A 17,198-nucleotide genomic window follows, 5' to 3' on the forward strand; every position below is an offset into this window, starting at 1 on the left:
CCAGCATTCGAGGTTACACAGGTCCTAAGCTCAATCATCACTGGACAGGGATTCGTTCTGTGATCTGGTTTAGCTGTTTCACTCACTTGCTGCTGAATATCCTCTTTCAGCTGATGTACTGTCTCCTCCAGCTCCTTCTTCACCTGCTCCATGTCCTCCTGCGTCTGGCGAAACGATGTCATTTGCTTTGTTACCTCTGCGTTCTATATGAATTAAAGCGGGAAACGTCAATGGGATAATCAGTCTGCACTTTCACATAAGAACACAAGAAATAGGAGCAGGAGTAGGCCATCCAGCCCTTCGAGCTTGCCCCGCCATTCAATAAGGTCATGGCTGATCTGTCGTGGCTCAGTTCCACATTCCCGCCCTCTCTCCCCATAACCCTTAATCCCCTCGCTTATCAAAAACCCATCAACCCGTGTCTTAAAAATATTTAGCGAGGCACCTCACAGTAGGCCAGAGAACACATCCAGAGCATGCCTTGGCTCAGAGACACTCAACAGCAGAGTTCATCAGCATGCATCATTCTCAAACACCTCGTCTGAGTTGGTTAACAACCTCTTCAACAAAGATCATCCCTAAACCGTTTTGCCATGACCTCCACCTGCGTCTCCCCCACCCATCTCCACATCTTCAAAAGCCCCTCTCTCTCCAGACAGCTTCCTGAGAAGTACAAGAAGGCTTTTACCAGAATCATACAGCACTGAAGGGGCCATCTGACCCATCATGTTTGTGTCAGCTCTTTGAAAGACCCATCCAAATAGTATCATCTCTTGTTCTTTCCCGAGGGCACCCAAAGTTTTCTTTCTTCTATTTGTTTTTGCATCCACCACTTTGTCAGAGCATTCTAGATCATCAGGACTTGCAGCCTAAAAAAACCACATCTTTCACGAATTTTCTTAAAGTCACTCTTGTTACAGATAAGACTGACTTTCTAATGTCTACTCTCTCTGCCTCCCAGCTGCAACTAGTAATTCCTCCAGCCAGTTAAACTATTACGTCTTTGATTAATTCATTCTGATATCAATTACATGACTCAACTCCAGGTAATGCTTAACAGACTAGCCATGCTCCCAATATTACTGATTTAATTAACTGGCTTTTATCCTTGATCTATTTTTAATCATATATTCTAATGCTTACTTAATTAGTTGGCTTTGATATTGTCTACTTCAACAAATGTTTGTGTCTGATTATTGATTTAATTCCTCAGCTCCAATACTATTTATTTATTCATTCATGGGATGTGTCATTAACCATAAAAGTCTATATACAGATATTCACAAAGAAAAACTGAGCAAATGCTACTCTACTGGTCAAGAATTATGGTCATGTTTTATTCCAACATGGAGAATGTCCTCAGATGCAGCCGTTTATAAGCGTAATTCTTCTATGTAAACTGCTACCTTGACAACATCTTTTCTATGTTTCAGCCACCAGACCTCTCAAGTAACTCGGACAACATGCCCCTCATATGGGCTACTGATATCTCAGTGAGATCAGAGGTCCATAACCCATCTCCCCAACCAACCCCCGACTTAATGGGTTTCTTGCATTCTAACTGGGCAATGTGCTTCCAGCAAACTTTCCAAATCACTAAATTAGGTCAGAAATAATTTCTCAGGAGCACTCAAACCATACAATATTAACACGTGTTTTGGTGAACAATAGGGTTTTATTGAAAGCATCTTTTATATGTTTTTCTTTTCAACTTATCTCTGCAGTCAGAAAGTTTATAGCAATCACTTATTTCACATTTAAAGTAAGAGGGCATGAAAACAAGGAAAATCAGCTTGCAGCAAGAAGCAATAACAGTCAAAGTAGCAAGGTAGGTGTCAACTGCTCCATTCATTCATTGATTTCCTGCAGCCACTCCTATTCTATTAATTATTAAATCATTAGCATACCCACTGTTCCATTAATTTATTAGTCCACTTGTAATGACAGTCCATTATTTATTTATGTTCCATCTACATCATTCATTTATTTGGACTTTGTTATCACACTTTACAAATGGCGGCATAGTGGCACAGTGGTTAGCACTGCTGTCTCTCAGTGCCAGGAACCTGGGTTCAATTCTGGTCTGTGTGGAGTCTGCACGTTCTCCATGGGTTTCCTCCAGGTGCTCCTGGGGGTTTGGGGGGGATGGGGGTGGTTTAAAGTCACTGGGAGGTGGTGATGTGGCAGACATGTTGAGGACAGAGTTCCAGGGACAAGGATACACAGTGGCCTATCATTTATCTGCTCGTGCCTCCTTACAGCACACCTCCATTCTCCAGCCAAACTAATCCCAGCTGTCCAATAATCCAGCTACTTGGGAGGTTGTCTTCCTCTACTCTGGGTGGTGGTGGTGGTGGTAGTGTGTGTGTGCGCGAGTGTGCGCACACGCGCGCGTGTGGGGGGGGTAGGGTGGTGGTGTCGGCCTGAGGACTCTGTCTTCTCGGCTCGGGGCAATGGCTGATGTGTAAAGCCATTTCCAAGATAAAAGCAAAATACTGCAGATTCTACAAATAAGGTAAAACAGAAAATGCTGGAAAAGAACTCAGCAGACCCAGTAGTACCTGGAAGGAGAAACAGACTTAACGTTTCATATCAGTGTGGCTTTCCTGCAAAGCATTAACGTTACCAAGTCTTGAACCAGATAGGGCTTGAGAACTGAAAGCACGTGGGTCAATTTTCATCTCACTGGCACATGGACGTGAATCAGCTGTATATTTTAAAGTGCCAATGTTCTGTGTCTCAGACAACCCAAGAGCGATACAAGTTTCTAACCGATTACTATGAGTTGCACAGTCAGGAAATACTCAGAGCACAACTCCCATTAAAACTCAGCTTTGCTCGAGGAATTGATAAAAAGATCAGCCAGCTGGAAAATGTGTTCAGTACTGGACAGGCAGAGAGAGACAGAGAGAGAGACAGCCACTCAGAAACATCCTGATCAAAGTTAATGTACTGTAGCACAGAAAATGAGGCAGGGAAAGTTGTATTGGAGTGCTCTGTCACAGAACGACGCAACACAATGAATAACTAGCCCTATTCATATCTCAAATTCTTAAGTTCGTTTTACTCCCTCTTCCCAAAGGGTTCTTCCACTTGAAGCCAGCAGATGGTGCAGTCGGCCTAGCCTTTACTTTAAACTGCACATTAAAGCACAGGTTTCACCTTTTCGCGAAAAGGAATTGCTGCCTTTGTCTTAAATGGGGGATAAAATCAGAGCTGACTGCCTTGCACAGGAATGGCTCAGGCGTGCTGTGAGAATTCCTCATTAGGTTTTGTTTTTATTTCTATAACCAGCAGACTGAAAAATCAAATGGTTCCTCAGCTTATCCTCACTATGTATTTTCACAATTTGAAGAAAGGGAGTCCATCTGAAATGTTAATAAAGCAAATAAATATCAAGAAGGGGAGCTGATCAATCACATCATCCCATTCATCCCTTCAGTAATTCGACTCACCCAGTCCAGCTCCCCCAGACCACCCCCGCTCCCCAGACCATGCCCCCGCTTCTCCCAGACCACATCCCCCTCTCCCAGTCTGGCCTCCAATCCATCCAAACTGGCCCCCACTCTGGCTCCCTGAGACCAACCCTTGCTCTAGCCAGAACCACATCCACCCCCCTCCCCCGCTCCTCCACACCAGCCCCCAACTCTGCCCAGAACCGCATCCTCCCATCCCACTCTGCCCAGACCACCCTCACACACCCAGACCAACCCCTGCTCCATCCAGAACTGCATCCTCCCACCTCACTCTGCCCAGTAGCACATCCTCCCAACCCACTCTGCCCAGGCCACCCTCACACACCCAGACCAATCTCTGCTCCATCCAGAACCGCATCGTCCACCCCACTCTGCCCAGACCAGCCCCTACTCCAGTTCCCCAGACCAGCTCTCAAAGTTTAAACCAGGTAACTTGACCCCAATTGATCAAGGCTTTACCCTGGGAATAAATTAGCAACTGACTCGCTGTCACTTTTTTTTAAAATCAGAAACAGGCACAATGTGTGTACAAGACCATTCTGTCTGCATAGAACATGGCTCTGTGTAACTCCCAGTACATCACACTGGGAACCTGACTAACAATATTAAACTGGTTGTCAGAGTAATTCTCAGCACACAGCATTATTTACCAAACATTGTCCAATGACTGAATCACATCTAAGGTTGAACATGATGTTTTGAGCTTTGCAAGCTTCAGCCGGTTGGTTACAATCTGTACCTCGCACATTACAAACTGTGGCTGGGACATGCTGCCTAATATGATCTGCCAGTCATTACAAAGTACAGCCTACATACCTAGCATCACACAGGCACTGAAATTCATAAACCACACGGCTCATTTATGTGATAGACTCAATGTCTTTTTAGCTCAGCAGCAGCAGCCTGTTAGTGGTGAATCCACTTGCATTGCTACCGTATAGTAGCGTGAAGCAGCTAGCTTCACCTGTTGCTCAAAGTTTTAAGATAGCTCGCCCTTTCAAGGTAATCTGTGGTAGGCTGACCACTTTTCAGCGCTGGAGTGATGGCCTTAGGTCCAGTCATGAGTTTGCACAATATGCAGTGCAAAATGATCTGATCAGGGCTGCCATTATCCCACAGGATGTCTTTGATGTGCCCTATTTCAGCATCAAGCTGGTATGGTGAGCAAATGGCTTGGACTCTACTTACAAGATTACCGATAAGACCAATCTGATAGCACGAAGTATCTCAAAAAATGGGTTGTGTCTGTCCAGTACTCAGGCACTGCTCCCGTGGCATGCATGATGTTGTAGGACCCTCCTCCTCCAGTGTCTAAAACTTCAGAGGGAAAAGCCGGCAGCACAGGGTGCGGGCTACACACTGCACTTCCTGCCCAAGTTGACACTGAAAAAACAGAGAACATTTTGCTCTTTGCCTCATCACTGATACCCCCTTACAAAGGAGATGATTCCCAATGCTACTTTCTGACTCCTCCTCTTCACACCTTTTTGAAGGGTGGCAATCAGAATTGTTAACGGAGAATTTCAGATAAAGAAGTCCCTTTGGCGCTCATCCTCCAGAACATCACCCTTACTTGCAGTCTTCTCATTCTTGATTCGTGTCCTTTCTACCCTTTTCTGTTAAGGTCCAGGTCCAGCAGATGTGCTAACCCAAAACGCTATACTGTGCCAAAAAACTCAAACAGCCCTGGGAATTGCTTATGACAATTACACTGTGCAGTTACACACAGACTAGTTAACAAATATAGAACCTGCACTGACAGTTCCATCGTTTTGTGTGCTGCATATTTTCTTGTGTTTAGTATTCCAGTCTGGTTCACATTCCAAAGGTGAGGAGAGTAATCTGCTTTGCCAGATATCTAGTATTACCCGAAGATGTTAACAGAGAATTCTTATTTTTACATAGGCCACTGGGGTAGAATACATGCAACTGCTCCTCTCTTTATGAGGCAGATGAAAATAGCACAGAGTTGGGATGAGGTGCAGACTATATTATTTATATATTAAAAAATACATGAATGAACAGCATAATTTTCTATGTTGCATTTAAACAGCTTCCCCCTCCAGTGGCATTCTGGGAAACTCCAAGATAGATGGATTCAAGCTGCCCATCTCCCTTAGAACCTTCAGGTAAATCTCTACCCTTTGACATGATTTAATCAACTTCTGCCTTAGCCAAGTCTCTGGTTGCAAAAGGAGCTGCCTTCTCACAATGATCTAAAACATTTGAGGGGGTATGTAACAATTACATTTCTACCAAACAACTACCAAAGTGAGCTCCAGGTCGCAAGCTTTGGGAATGGATCCCTCAAGCTGCATATAGTGCTACATGTGATGGTAGTAGTGCAATTGATATGGATATGTATGGTTTTTTTGTATTCAAGGTGAATGTTTAAAAATTCAGCTTTATGCTGCAGGCAGTCAGTAAGTCTGGAGTGAATTCCACTCAGATGCTGGGAGAGCAGGATAATTGTTCATTCCAACCTTGCAAGTGGTTATGTTAAATAGAGTTAATGGACTTTTGTTTACTTAATTCCCCTGGACTTTCGGATTAGAGTGACTGACAGGATCACATGACATTGTGGTTTATGTACAGTCTTGAATCTATAGAGGAGAAAAACAGGCTTTTGCAGAAAGGACTTGGAGTTTGCCTTTTCTTGTTGAAGTTAGGAGAGTTTTGCAGGGTTCTAAAAGCTCTATATCTCTCTGAAAACTCCAAGGCTGTCTACACTCATTATAGCAAGTGTATTTGTGATTGCTAAATATATTTCAAATGGCCTTTATGTCTCTAAGAGGAACGTTGCTTATTTGGAACTGAAACAGACGTAAGCTACAAGAGTTTCTTTCTTTCATTTTTAAATATCAGTCAACTGTTAATAGTTAAGCTGCTTCATTTCATTAGAGTCATATTTAAAATGTGTAATTAAATAAAGTTTTGTTCTCCTATAAAAGATCCCTAATTAGTCAGGCAATCATTCCTGGAAGGAAGTATCCTTTCCTCATTTATACCAAAATAGAAAAATTGTTAGGGTCTAGTCTGGCTTCCTAGTGTAATTTGGGGTTCTGGTCTGGGACCCCAACAAAAGAAATACAACTTAAAAAACGAAATCAGCCTCAGGTTAACACAACAGAATCCAGTTTACCCTTGGCAGATTTAGAAATGTTTTGAAGCACATGTGGAGTTTATTTCTCTCCCCCAACCACCCCCCCATAGCCTGTCCTGGTCCTCCACGCTGACAGTATAGTTAAGAAAGCCCACCAATGCCTCTACTTTTTCAGAATTCTGAGGAAATTTGACAGATCAGCTGCAACTCTCACCAACTTTTACAGATGCACCATAGAAAGCATTCTTTCTGGTTGTATCATAGTTTGGTAGGGCTCCTCCTCTACCCAAAACTGCAAGAAACTACAAAAGATTGTGAATGAAGCTCAGTCCATCACACAAACCAGCCTCCCATCCACTGACTCAGCAAAGGAGCCAACATAATTAAGGACCCCACATACCCTGGGCATTCTCTCTTCCACCTTCCTCCATCAAAAAAAGATACAGAAGTCTGAGGTCATGTACCAACTGACTCAAGAACAGCTTCTTCTCTACTGCCATCAAACCTTTGAATGGACGCACCTTGCATTAAGCTGATCTTTCTCTACACCCTAGCTATGACTGTAACACTACATTCTGCACTCCTTTCCTTCTCTTTGAAGAGTATATTTTGACTGTATGGCACGCAAGAAACAACACTTCACGTGACAACAATAAATCAAATCAAAGTGTTGCGCAACATGGGCATCAAGAGTGTTTCTTTCATTAATACAAATGTCTGTGGTTAAGCCTAAAGGTTCATGTCTGTTTAAGTTTGTCCTTAATAAAAATCTTGAAGTCAAAAACTGACAGTAAAAGTAAACAGGAGTGTGCTCCTCTTGCATGAAGCAAAATAACTTTTTGCAAATAGAACCAAAGTAGAGGTTTTCAACTTGCCACAAAACAGTCTCTGCTTTAAACATTTGGGGATGCCCAAGACATGCAAAGCTTTAATAAAACTGTCTTTCCTCCTTGACATCAAGTTCAAAATAAGCATCAAGTGCTATTGTTTCAACATGATCTACCTCAGAACAGTCACCTTGTGAATAAAGTAACCTCTGACCCAAGTGGGTGTAGCTTACATACAGGGAGGTGCTCAGGAAGGACAATAAGCAAGTCTGTATTGAATGGCAAGAGCTGACCCAAGTCTCACTGCAGTCAAAAAGTTTGGACTTTATTTTCTCATTTAAACAAACAGACCCCCATGTTAGTTATTCCGTAAAGTTAGTTTTTGTTTGGTTTGATGTTTTATTGCATCTTCTCACTTATTTTCTTTTGTAACTAAACTAGTGGTTCTCATGCGAGCATGCACCGAGTTAGTGATGTGCCATGTTCTGGTTTCTAAGGTGACAGGAGATTGAGATGGACATTCCAAGTGTTTGCTTCATTATTAGGCCTGGGTTACAATAATGCACTGACAGCATGGGGTACAAACCCAGGTTTCAGTTCACTGCAGATACTTCGGAAAGCTGCGGTCTAGCAAGGGAAACGAAGGAAATGTGCTGGGCAAAAGCCCAAACTGTAACAATCTATCATTATGAATGGTGAGCCTTGCAGAGGCACAGACTGAATATCTCTCTATAATCCCCATTTGTCAACCCTACCACTGAACTCTTTTATACCGCATACCGCCCCGGGTTTCCTCAGCAACAGCCACAAATGCTCACAGAATGCCTCTGTGGCAGATATTCACATCAGGAAGTGGGGTGTGCATACCTTTATTCATAACCTTGGCTCGGTCAATCATCTACTGGAAGTTTGCTCTAATTCTCAAAAAAAAATCTGATATTATCCTCAACTACATCAGGGCTTGTCTCTACTACAGATAGGCAGGGCTGATTTGAGAGGTTTGGGCTTCACTCCTATTGTGCAGGCCAAGCATCAAAAGAGTGGGCTGTTATTCCAAGGGGATCAAAGATATGGATTCCTGATGGGGAATTCAGAAATTTACGTGCATGTTAAAATGCGAGGACAACAAATAAATGGGCCGCAAAAATAATCAGAGAGCAATAACACAGGATTAGTTTCAGTTCAGCATGTCGGCAAAATATCTATTCTACTGCTTTACCTCACCATATCAGAATGATAATCTTCTCTTCAGCTTTATAATCACAATCCAAATCCTCTCCTAACTCCAGTCTACTGTTTGCTCCCCATGTTCGCTATTTCACCTTCAAAGCTAGCTTTTCTTTCATCACATCACCTGCTCTCTGGTGTTATCTCCCAAAACCATTCTCTACTTACTTCCAAAAAAATTCTATCCTTTCAGCCACGTCTCAGCACAGACCTCCCTCCCCCACTCCCTTCAATTCCTTTCCCTTCTCGCTGCTCATGTTTCTGCCTTGCTAAGTTACACAAAGGCATGATACTCTGCAAGGAACCTGATATAAATTGCTTTTGTCCATTTTCAACAATCATGAGGTTACTTCCCGATCAACAGAAAATGCTGCAGTTAAGTTCATCCCAGATGATTCTGATAAATCGGAACGCTTAACCAATAATGGTCAAACAACTGTACGGTTGACTGTACGGTTCCTGATGTAGGTGCCTGGACTTCTTGGAATCTCCCCCACTAATTAATCACCCCATACTCAAATGCTGAAGCCATTCAGCCTCATCATTCCATTTTGGCAAATTGCAGTTTTCTTCTTGAAAGCATCTCCTCGGGAAACATTGCTGTCTACTATTTTTGGAAAGAAGTGCTTCCCTCAGGGTTAACAGAACACAACAGTAAAATGTTTTTGCTTTGTAAGAAACACAAATGTAAGTCATCTAAGTAATCTCTGCTTAATCCTTATAGGTCTGTGATGCATGAGCTGCCTTTAAAAAAACAGATAGCAAGTGGATATTATCTATCGATGAGTCTGCTAAACACAGATGTTGTATCTGGCGTGTACGGAGAGTTGATTTAACTGTTGGATTCTGCAGTTAAGAGCTCTAACCCCCTCTCACAGAATAGGATACTTTCCGACCTGTTAAAATCAAATACCATCATCTAACGCAAACACATTCAAAAGAAACACAACATAGCATTAAACGTTTTTAAAAAAAAAATCACAAAGGAGTGGATTCTAAAATGCTGACATGTTGGTGCTTTAAGGTAATTTAAATATGCTAACTGGCCAATAAGGAAACTCCGACAACAGGGGAAAACTGCTGTGCACCAATTCCTATCACTTCACTCAAATAAACATTAGACAATTCTGTCCAATGTCAGTATATGTGACACCCGACCTGCTCGAAGGAGAGGCATGGGGAAGGGGCAGCATGTGCAGAGCGATAGGTATATTCAACGCTTCCAGTTCAGGACCATCTCTGGGTATGGTGAAATATCAGATGGTGGCAGCAAAGTGGTTAGCACTGCTGCTTCACAGCGTCAGGAATCTGGGTCCAATTCTCGGCTTGGGTCACTGTCTGTGCAGAGTCTGCACATTCTTCCCACGGGTTTCCTCGGGGTGCTCTGGTTTCCTCCCACAGTCTGAAAGACATGCTGGTCAGGTGCACTAGCTGTGCTAAATTCTCCATCAGTCTACACGAACCAGAGTGTGGCGAATGGGGGATTTTCACAGTAACTTCATTGCAGTGTTACTGTAAGCCTACTTGTGACACGAACAAATAAACTTTAAACTTTTAGAACTATGACCTCTTGTTTTAGATTGCCCTACAAGATAAAAACATTCCCTCCATGTTTACTTTGTTAATCTCCCTTATCATCTTGTACACCTCAATTAGATCTCCACTTGGCCTAAATTGCCCAATGATATTACATACATACATAAGTTTGTGAAAATAATTGAAATGCAAGTTAACGAGTTATGGGTCAAAAAAGACGCAAAGGAAAATAAAGAGGAACACTTGGCTAACTCAATGAAAAACAGTTTTCATACAAATTTGTGTAAACCTCATTATTAAAAGAAACAGGAGTTAATTCTGGTTGAAAAGTATTTTGTTGCACAAGCCTAAACCAGATGTGGTGAAGGCAGGTAGAAATAATGATTCCAAATGGTAAAAATGGACCCAATTATCAGTTAGCAAAATCAAGCCTCAGAACATGTACCTGTTGAGATTGCACTTGACACTATTAGACCAAAACACGTCATCATCGATCCTCAGTTTCTGATAGAAACAAATAAAGGACGGAGATTCTAACATATCAAACACTTGCAACAATAGGGGTTCACTGTAACAGACCTACAAAACATGGCAAAACATTATCTCTCACCCTCCAACTACGCCCATCACTTCTGCCAAGGCTGGAAAATTATACATCACAGCAACCTGCATGTGCAGAAGGACATTGTGGCTCTTTGAGTGTCTGAAAGCATGGAGAGTTTAAAAGCCATGCTAACCATTGCTCTAAACAGTCTTTGGACCTGCACTTTAGTCGGGTGAAAGTCAGAGTATCAACCCAGCACCCTCTCAGGCGTTCCCAGATTCCTTAGGCTTGTCAAAACCTGCACTAATTCCAGTGGGGGCACAAAGGTCCGGCACCCTGCACCACTCACCAAATCAGCAGCTACCACAGCATTTTCGTGTCGGTCAGAAAGTTTTGCATTCAGGTTTCATTCCAGAGATCCGAGCACATAATCTAGGTTGACAGTCATGCCTAAACAGGGAACACTGCACTGTCGAAGATACTGATCCGAATTTTACCATCCCATCCGCCACAGGAATTGGAGTGGGCAAGGGGCAGCCCATGAAAAGATCTGTTGACCTTGGGCAGGATTTTACAGTTTTGGGATGAGCGAGGCCTTAAAATCCTGCCCGCCTTTTTTTCATTTGAGATTTTAAACCTAACCTTGCTGGCGGACATAAACAATCCTACACCATGATTAAAAAGGAGAGCAGGAAAGTTCTCTTGAACATTTTTACCTCAACAAGCACCTAAAACAGGTGAACTGGTCATTTATTTCATCACTATTGTGGGAACTTACTGCACACAAACTGATTACAACATACAACATTGACTGCATTTCTAAAGTACCTCATCTAGTGGTCAGAAAGGTGTTACATGTCTTTCTTTCATTTCCCTGGGTGGACCAAGTACTCAGGTGACTGTGCAAGCAGCCAGAACAGTTTTTACAATATTGTCCACACAGACCTACAGCCTGTCCAGGATTTGCAGTCATGAAAAAATCATGAACGTGACTTAAAAGCAACCGTGTGTAAAGTTTCACATGTGGAGTTGCTTCAATACTGCAGCTGTGTTTCCCACATTTTAAAGTCTCTCTTTTACCGAGTTGCACATTATCCTGGCATTCAAAAACAACGTGCCTTCCGCAGTAGATCCGCATGGTTCTGAACCAGCTCCGTGTACTTCTCCTTTAATTTCGTGTACCTTTGTTCATTGGCTTGAGCTTTCCCTGGGAAACAAGAAAAAAAATTCTCCTGTCTATAGTTTGTCATTAGACTCAGAGATATACAACATAGAAACAGTCCCCTGCCCAACTCATCCACAACAACCAGGTTTCTGAAAGAGAACTAGTCCCATTTGCCTGTGTTTGGCCCATAACTCTCTAATCCGCGCCCATCTTTTAAATGTTGCAATTGTATCTGCCTCTACTACCTCCTCTGGCAGCTCGTCCCCTATATGCACCACCCTCTGTGAGAAAAAGTTGCCCCTCGGGTCCCTTTTAAATCTTTCCCTCTCACCCTAAACCTATGTCCTCTAGTTTTGGACTGCCCTGCCCTGGGGAAAAGACCTTGGCTCTTCACCTTATCTATGTCCCTCATGATTTTATAAACCACTACGAGGTCACCCCTTATCCTCCCACACTCCAGGGAAAAAAGTCCCAGCCTATCCAGCGACTCCTTATAATTCAAACCTTCCAGTCGTGGTATTGAGGTTCACATTTCTGAAACATTGTCATGTTTAAACTTTATCCTTTAAGTTAGCTCAAATTCGACTGCTCCACCAACAGTGATGCCAAGTCCCACACATCTCAGCTCAGCTGGGCAGTTTGATCTCAACCATCCAGCAGCTGGTGAACTACAATTAGGTTTGATACAACTGGGGTTGAGAATGAAGTACAAGTCATCTACTGCTAATTATTATCAGAGGCTCTTGCTTGGAAGTGTGCTTATGAGGATGTTGTTAGGAGGCAGAATACTGCAGTGATTTTCCATCCTCCCGGATCCGAACAACCAACTGATGTTCGTTCTGCTTTTTGATACTCAAATGTCGAGTCACTTTACATTAGCAGACTCACTGCTTTCAATAAGGGAGGAAGATGAAGCATGTTCCCAAAATCATACAGCCTTCCAATGCTGTGAATTCCGTTCCCTCGCAGCAATTTTAGATCCAAAAAATGGCAACACAGCTGACGTACAGGGGTTCAGACTGAACCTTGGCAATGGGTCTGATTGGTCCAATCACAGTACAGGGGATCCAATCTGTTATGGAATGGGTAGGTTGAAGGGACACTGAACCCTGGTTGACTGGTTAAGATAATCATTAAATTCACAATGGCAGAGGATTTCTAACGTTATTCATTGCATATACGGAATAAAAAGCAGCAGCAGCCAGAGGAATACATCAAAGTATGGGGGCAGTGGTTAATCTTCCCACTTGAAAATAAATTTGGCACTTACGTTCAATCTCTGTGAGGCTCCTCTGGGCTTTCTCTGTGTCATCTTGTCTCTTCTTCACCTCCTCGAGCTCAGCCTTCAGGAATTCATTCTCATCCAACGCTTGCTGCTTCAGGTGCTGCTGCTCAGCCAGTTCTGCCTCTAACTCACTGATTCGACCCTTCAGCTGAGAGATCAGGCGCTTGCTCTGAAACAAGCAGAAGGAGCTCTTGTGGGATTTGCAACTCACCCATTTCCAATGTGGAAAAACTAAGGCCCACAGGGTAAGGTACCACAGGATGAAAGTAACAGCAGGGAAGAAGCCAATTTCTGAGGGGCTACCATCCTGTGAAGGACTGTGGGATATTTCCTTAAGATGTGTTGTTGAGATAAATGACAATTAATATAAAAATTGGGTTTTTAAAAGTCTTATGTTTATATGAGGAGAAAAAGCAGTAGAGTGCCACAGATTTGAGGAAAGAATGAGTTAAGAGTAGGAGACAATAGGAGGAGGCTTCAATAAAAGGAGGATAGTGAGTATGTACAACTGGGTATTACGTTCAAAAGCACATGAGACAAAGACACGCACAAGTTGAAATCAAGAGACAGGAAGAAGGAATCACTGTCAGAGACACCTTTTCTTGCATTCATCACATCTATTTTCCTCTCCGACACCTAAAACAACTTTACACATTTGTTACCCAGACAGGAACAGCACTGTTCCTGGGAAACTGGAGCATTTACATAGTGAATCATACTCTGTCTCAGTGAAAATGATCCCAACATTTCAACACACTGCTGTCGCCAGAGTCATGATGCATTTTAAGTACTTGCTATTGGTAAAAAACCTCAAGGTAAAGTTAACTTGCACTGATAACACTTCATTTCAATTTGCTGCAATAGTGTCAAACCTGTAACATCAGTACTTCACCTTGTCACATTAAGCTGTTAGCAATAATGGCAGTCAATTGCACTGTACATTTGTATGACACGCCTGTTTGTTACAGAGCAGAGAACTAAGTGGTTTATATTGAATAGTTAATGATTCTGTTAAAATAGTAGGCAGAAGAATGTCATAAAAATAATTGACCATGATTATTTCCACAATAATCTTCGGGCTCAAAATGCTTTTTCCAGACACGGACTGTGTTTTGGACAGGCAAATTCTGCAATTGTCTGGCTGGAGGTTTTCCATAGTTGAAGTAGACATGGTATAAAAACTATAGTGAAATCCTAATGGCACCATTGTAATGGGAGGAGGTCAACCTGACTGAATACAGCAGTTTCCAGGAACCAACAGAGCTCTCTCTGTACATAGCTTCATTCATGTTTTAAAACCAACTCTGCTTCAAACAGTTTCAAGTCGGCTCTTTATTCATAAAAAAAAACTTTCTTTAATTTAGCTGAAGTGAGCGCTGAACTGGCAGGTCGGGGGAAACTGAGATGTTAGACCAGGACACATTCCAGGCATCAATATGTCAAACAAATGAATTCCTCTCTGTAAACTCCATTCAGTTCCACATAATGGATATCCGTACTGGCCTTGCAAATGGAGTTATTCCTTCTTTTATGCTACTTGTCTGTCTTAAATTGTTTCCAGGGTTGTCTGGATAGAAAGAAACTTTCACTTAAATAACAATTTATCAGATCTCTCAGAAATGTTCCAAAATAGTTCCCAAAGAATTACTTCAAAACGAGCCCTTTTTTTCCCTCCCCACAGGCATATGTATCAGTCAGCTTGCCCAAAGCAAGGTCCCGCAGGCAGCAACAAGATGGAAGGCATGGCCTCCTAGTGCAGAACAGCAATAACCAGATAACAGAATATCAAGGAATATAATAGAATACAAGCTGAAAGAAACAGGGAACAAATGATACCGTCTCTGGTCAACCTGCACTTGACTAATGTCCAGTGTAGACTGCAGCTTCCCATGCTCAGGGAGGCAAGCATAACAATTAGGTGGAGAGACTAGAGAGGTTGTGTTGTTTAACATTGAGCAGAAAAGTATTCAAAATCATCAGGGGTTTTGAAATGTAAATAAGGGGAAACTGTTCACAATGGCAAAGATTTGGTAATCATATATTTAAGGTAACTGGCAAAAGAGTCAGAGGTGAGATGAGATTTTTTTCCTACACTAATTGGTACTGCAATCTTGAATTCACTGCCTTATTGGAGAATCCCTTCAGTAGAAATTTTAGAAGGGAATTCAATAAATACTTGGAAGGATAAAACTTTGCAGGGAAATAGTTCTTTGAAAGTGCTATAACAGACACAAATGGATCAAACGGCCGCATGCTGTGGTGTAAGATTCTAAGATAATAGTAAACGGTGACTTCATTTGGTAAATGTCGAGTTTGGCAGCCTTCTTTCGTCTGTCTCAATTTTTTTGTCTGCATCACTTGCCCCACTGAATGTTGCTGGCAAATTATCATGTCTTTTGGTCATGAGTCAAGTAGAAGCAGTCAGCTACATGGTGGAATTATATTCGAATCAGTGGTGCTTGCCATGGTCAGTGACTTGCACTAATCAAAATCAACAGTCTAAAACTTTAATGGTCTGGGTACTATGTTGTCACGATCACTTACTGTTATCAGCACAGTTCGCTGGCAGTGATCATTTAAATAGAAGCTGTTGAAAGGCAAGTGCCTCAGTTGGATCATTAATCTACATCATCTAACACATTAACTGCAAACATTATTTCTTCACTGTAAAGAATTCCAAAGATAAGTCAATGATTAGTGTTTAGACCTCACTGGCACTTGAAACTGCTGAGCCCCGTCACATTCAGATTGTTGATTTTGGGTTGTAAGCAAAAACGGGACATTTTAAATAGCGGCAGTATTCTGAACAGCCAGTTAGAGGCAACAGTCCGAGTGCCCACTTCATTATCAAGAATCTGTGCTTACTGTAGAACGTTCAACATAGAAAAACATCCCAAAGTGCTTCACAGTGCAAACAGATACAAAATAAATGCCAATCCAAAAGGAGATACGTTAGGAAGGGTGGCCAAAAGTTTCGTGAAGAGGATAAGGTTTTAATAAAGACCCAAAGAAGCTGAGGGAGAAAGATTTGAAGGAATCTAAGGACAAAATTCCAGAGGGAATTGGGTTGAAGGGCTGCCAATGATGGGAAAGACTGAGGGAAAATGGCAATCCTCGCAAGGAAGGGGAGTGGGTTTTCAGGGCTGGAGATGGGGTAAGGCAGCAAAGGGGTGTACAAATTAAGGATAAGAATTTCAAACTGGAGACCGGGAATTGGAAGCCAATATCGGAGAGCGAGCACCAGAGTCCTTGATAAGAGGGACATGACGTCAGATGGCTTCCAGTCAGCCGAGTTTATTTGTACAGAAGAGGACGGAAGGGCAGCCAGAAGAGCATTAGAATAATCCAGTCTGGAGGTGACAAACGTTTGGACAAGAGCTTTAGCAGACGTAATGAAGCTTCTTAAGAAGGACATGATGTAGGGACAGAGCCAAGTGAAGTTAATATTTATGAAGGTCTCAGAGCTTTCCTCAGCATTGACTACAATCTGATTCAACGTGAATCGGCAGTCAGGAATGGATCTGAAAACAAATGACAAAAAACATCTTCAAAAGTTTAACTGGAGGAAACAGTGATGGATATCAGAAAAGCAGTTTCCCAACTCCGACATTCGATAGGACCAAGAGCTGCCTGCTGTCAGCCCACCCGATGGAGGACAAAAGGAGCAGCCTTGTGGATGAGGAAAAGGAGGGCAGATAGATCCTGGGGCAAATTCCAGAGGTAACAGCACACATGGTGCGAAGAGGAACAATAGCTGGAGATGTTCAATTTGCAATTGGGCAGGTCAAAAGTGGAATCTTGCAAAGATCATCACTGCACTGGACACCAGAGGAGAACATTTGAAAAACATAGTACAGTTAACCATATCCATGGCTGTAAGACATGTCAAGAACAGGATGCAGAAAGTACACCATGGAGTCAGTCTCATTCTTTGACTGGATTCATTGTGTCATTGTTAAGTGGCAACAGCTGGCTATATCAAATCAACTGGTTCCCTTGATTCTAAGGTACAGATCCATGAAAGAACGATAAACA

General features: G+C 42.4%; 1 protein-coding gene across 2 annotated transcripts in view; it reads right to left on the reverse strand.

Moving 5' to 3' along the window:
* Positions 1 to 17,198, reverse strand: part of hip1 (huntingtin interacting protein 1) — a 249,818-nt gene that overhangs the window by 33,087 nt on the left and 199,533 nt on the right. For both annotated transcript variants that reach the window (XM_080210991.1, XM_080210992.1), the window contains exons 14-16: positions 13,149 to 13,332; positions 11,832 to 11,920; positions 87 to 203 (exon numbers count right to left, since the gene is read on the reverse strand). In XM_080210991.1, coding sequence (XP_080067117.1) covers positions 87 to 203; positions 11,832 to 11,920; positions 13,149 to 13,332 — 390 coding nt within the window. The remainder of the gene's footprint in view (positions 1 to 86; positions 204 to 11,831; positions 11,921 to 13,148; positions 13,333 to 17,198) is intronic.

Source organism: Carcharhinus amblyrhynchos, chromosome 23 (genome assembly GCF_965287045.1).
Source record: "Carcharhinus amblyrhynchos chromosome 23, sCarAmb.v2.hapA, whole genome shotgun sequence".
NCBI lineage: Eukaryota > Metazoa > Chordata > Chondrichthyes > Carcharhiniformes > Carcharhinidae > Carcharhinus > Carcharhinus amblyrhynchos.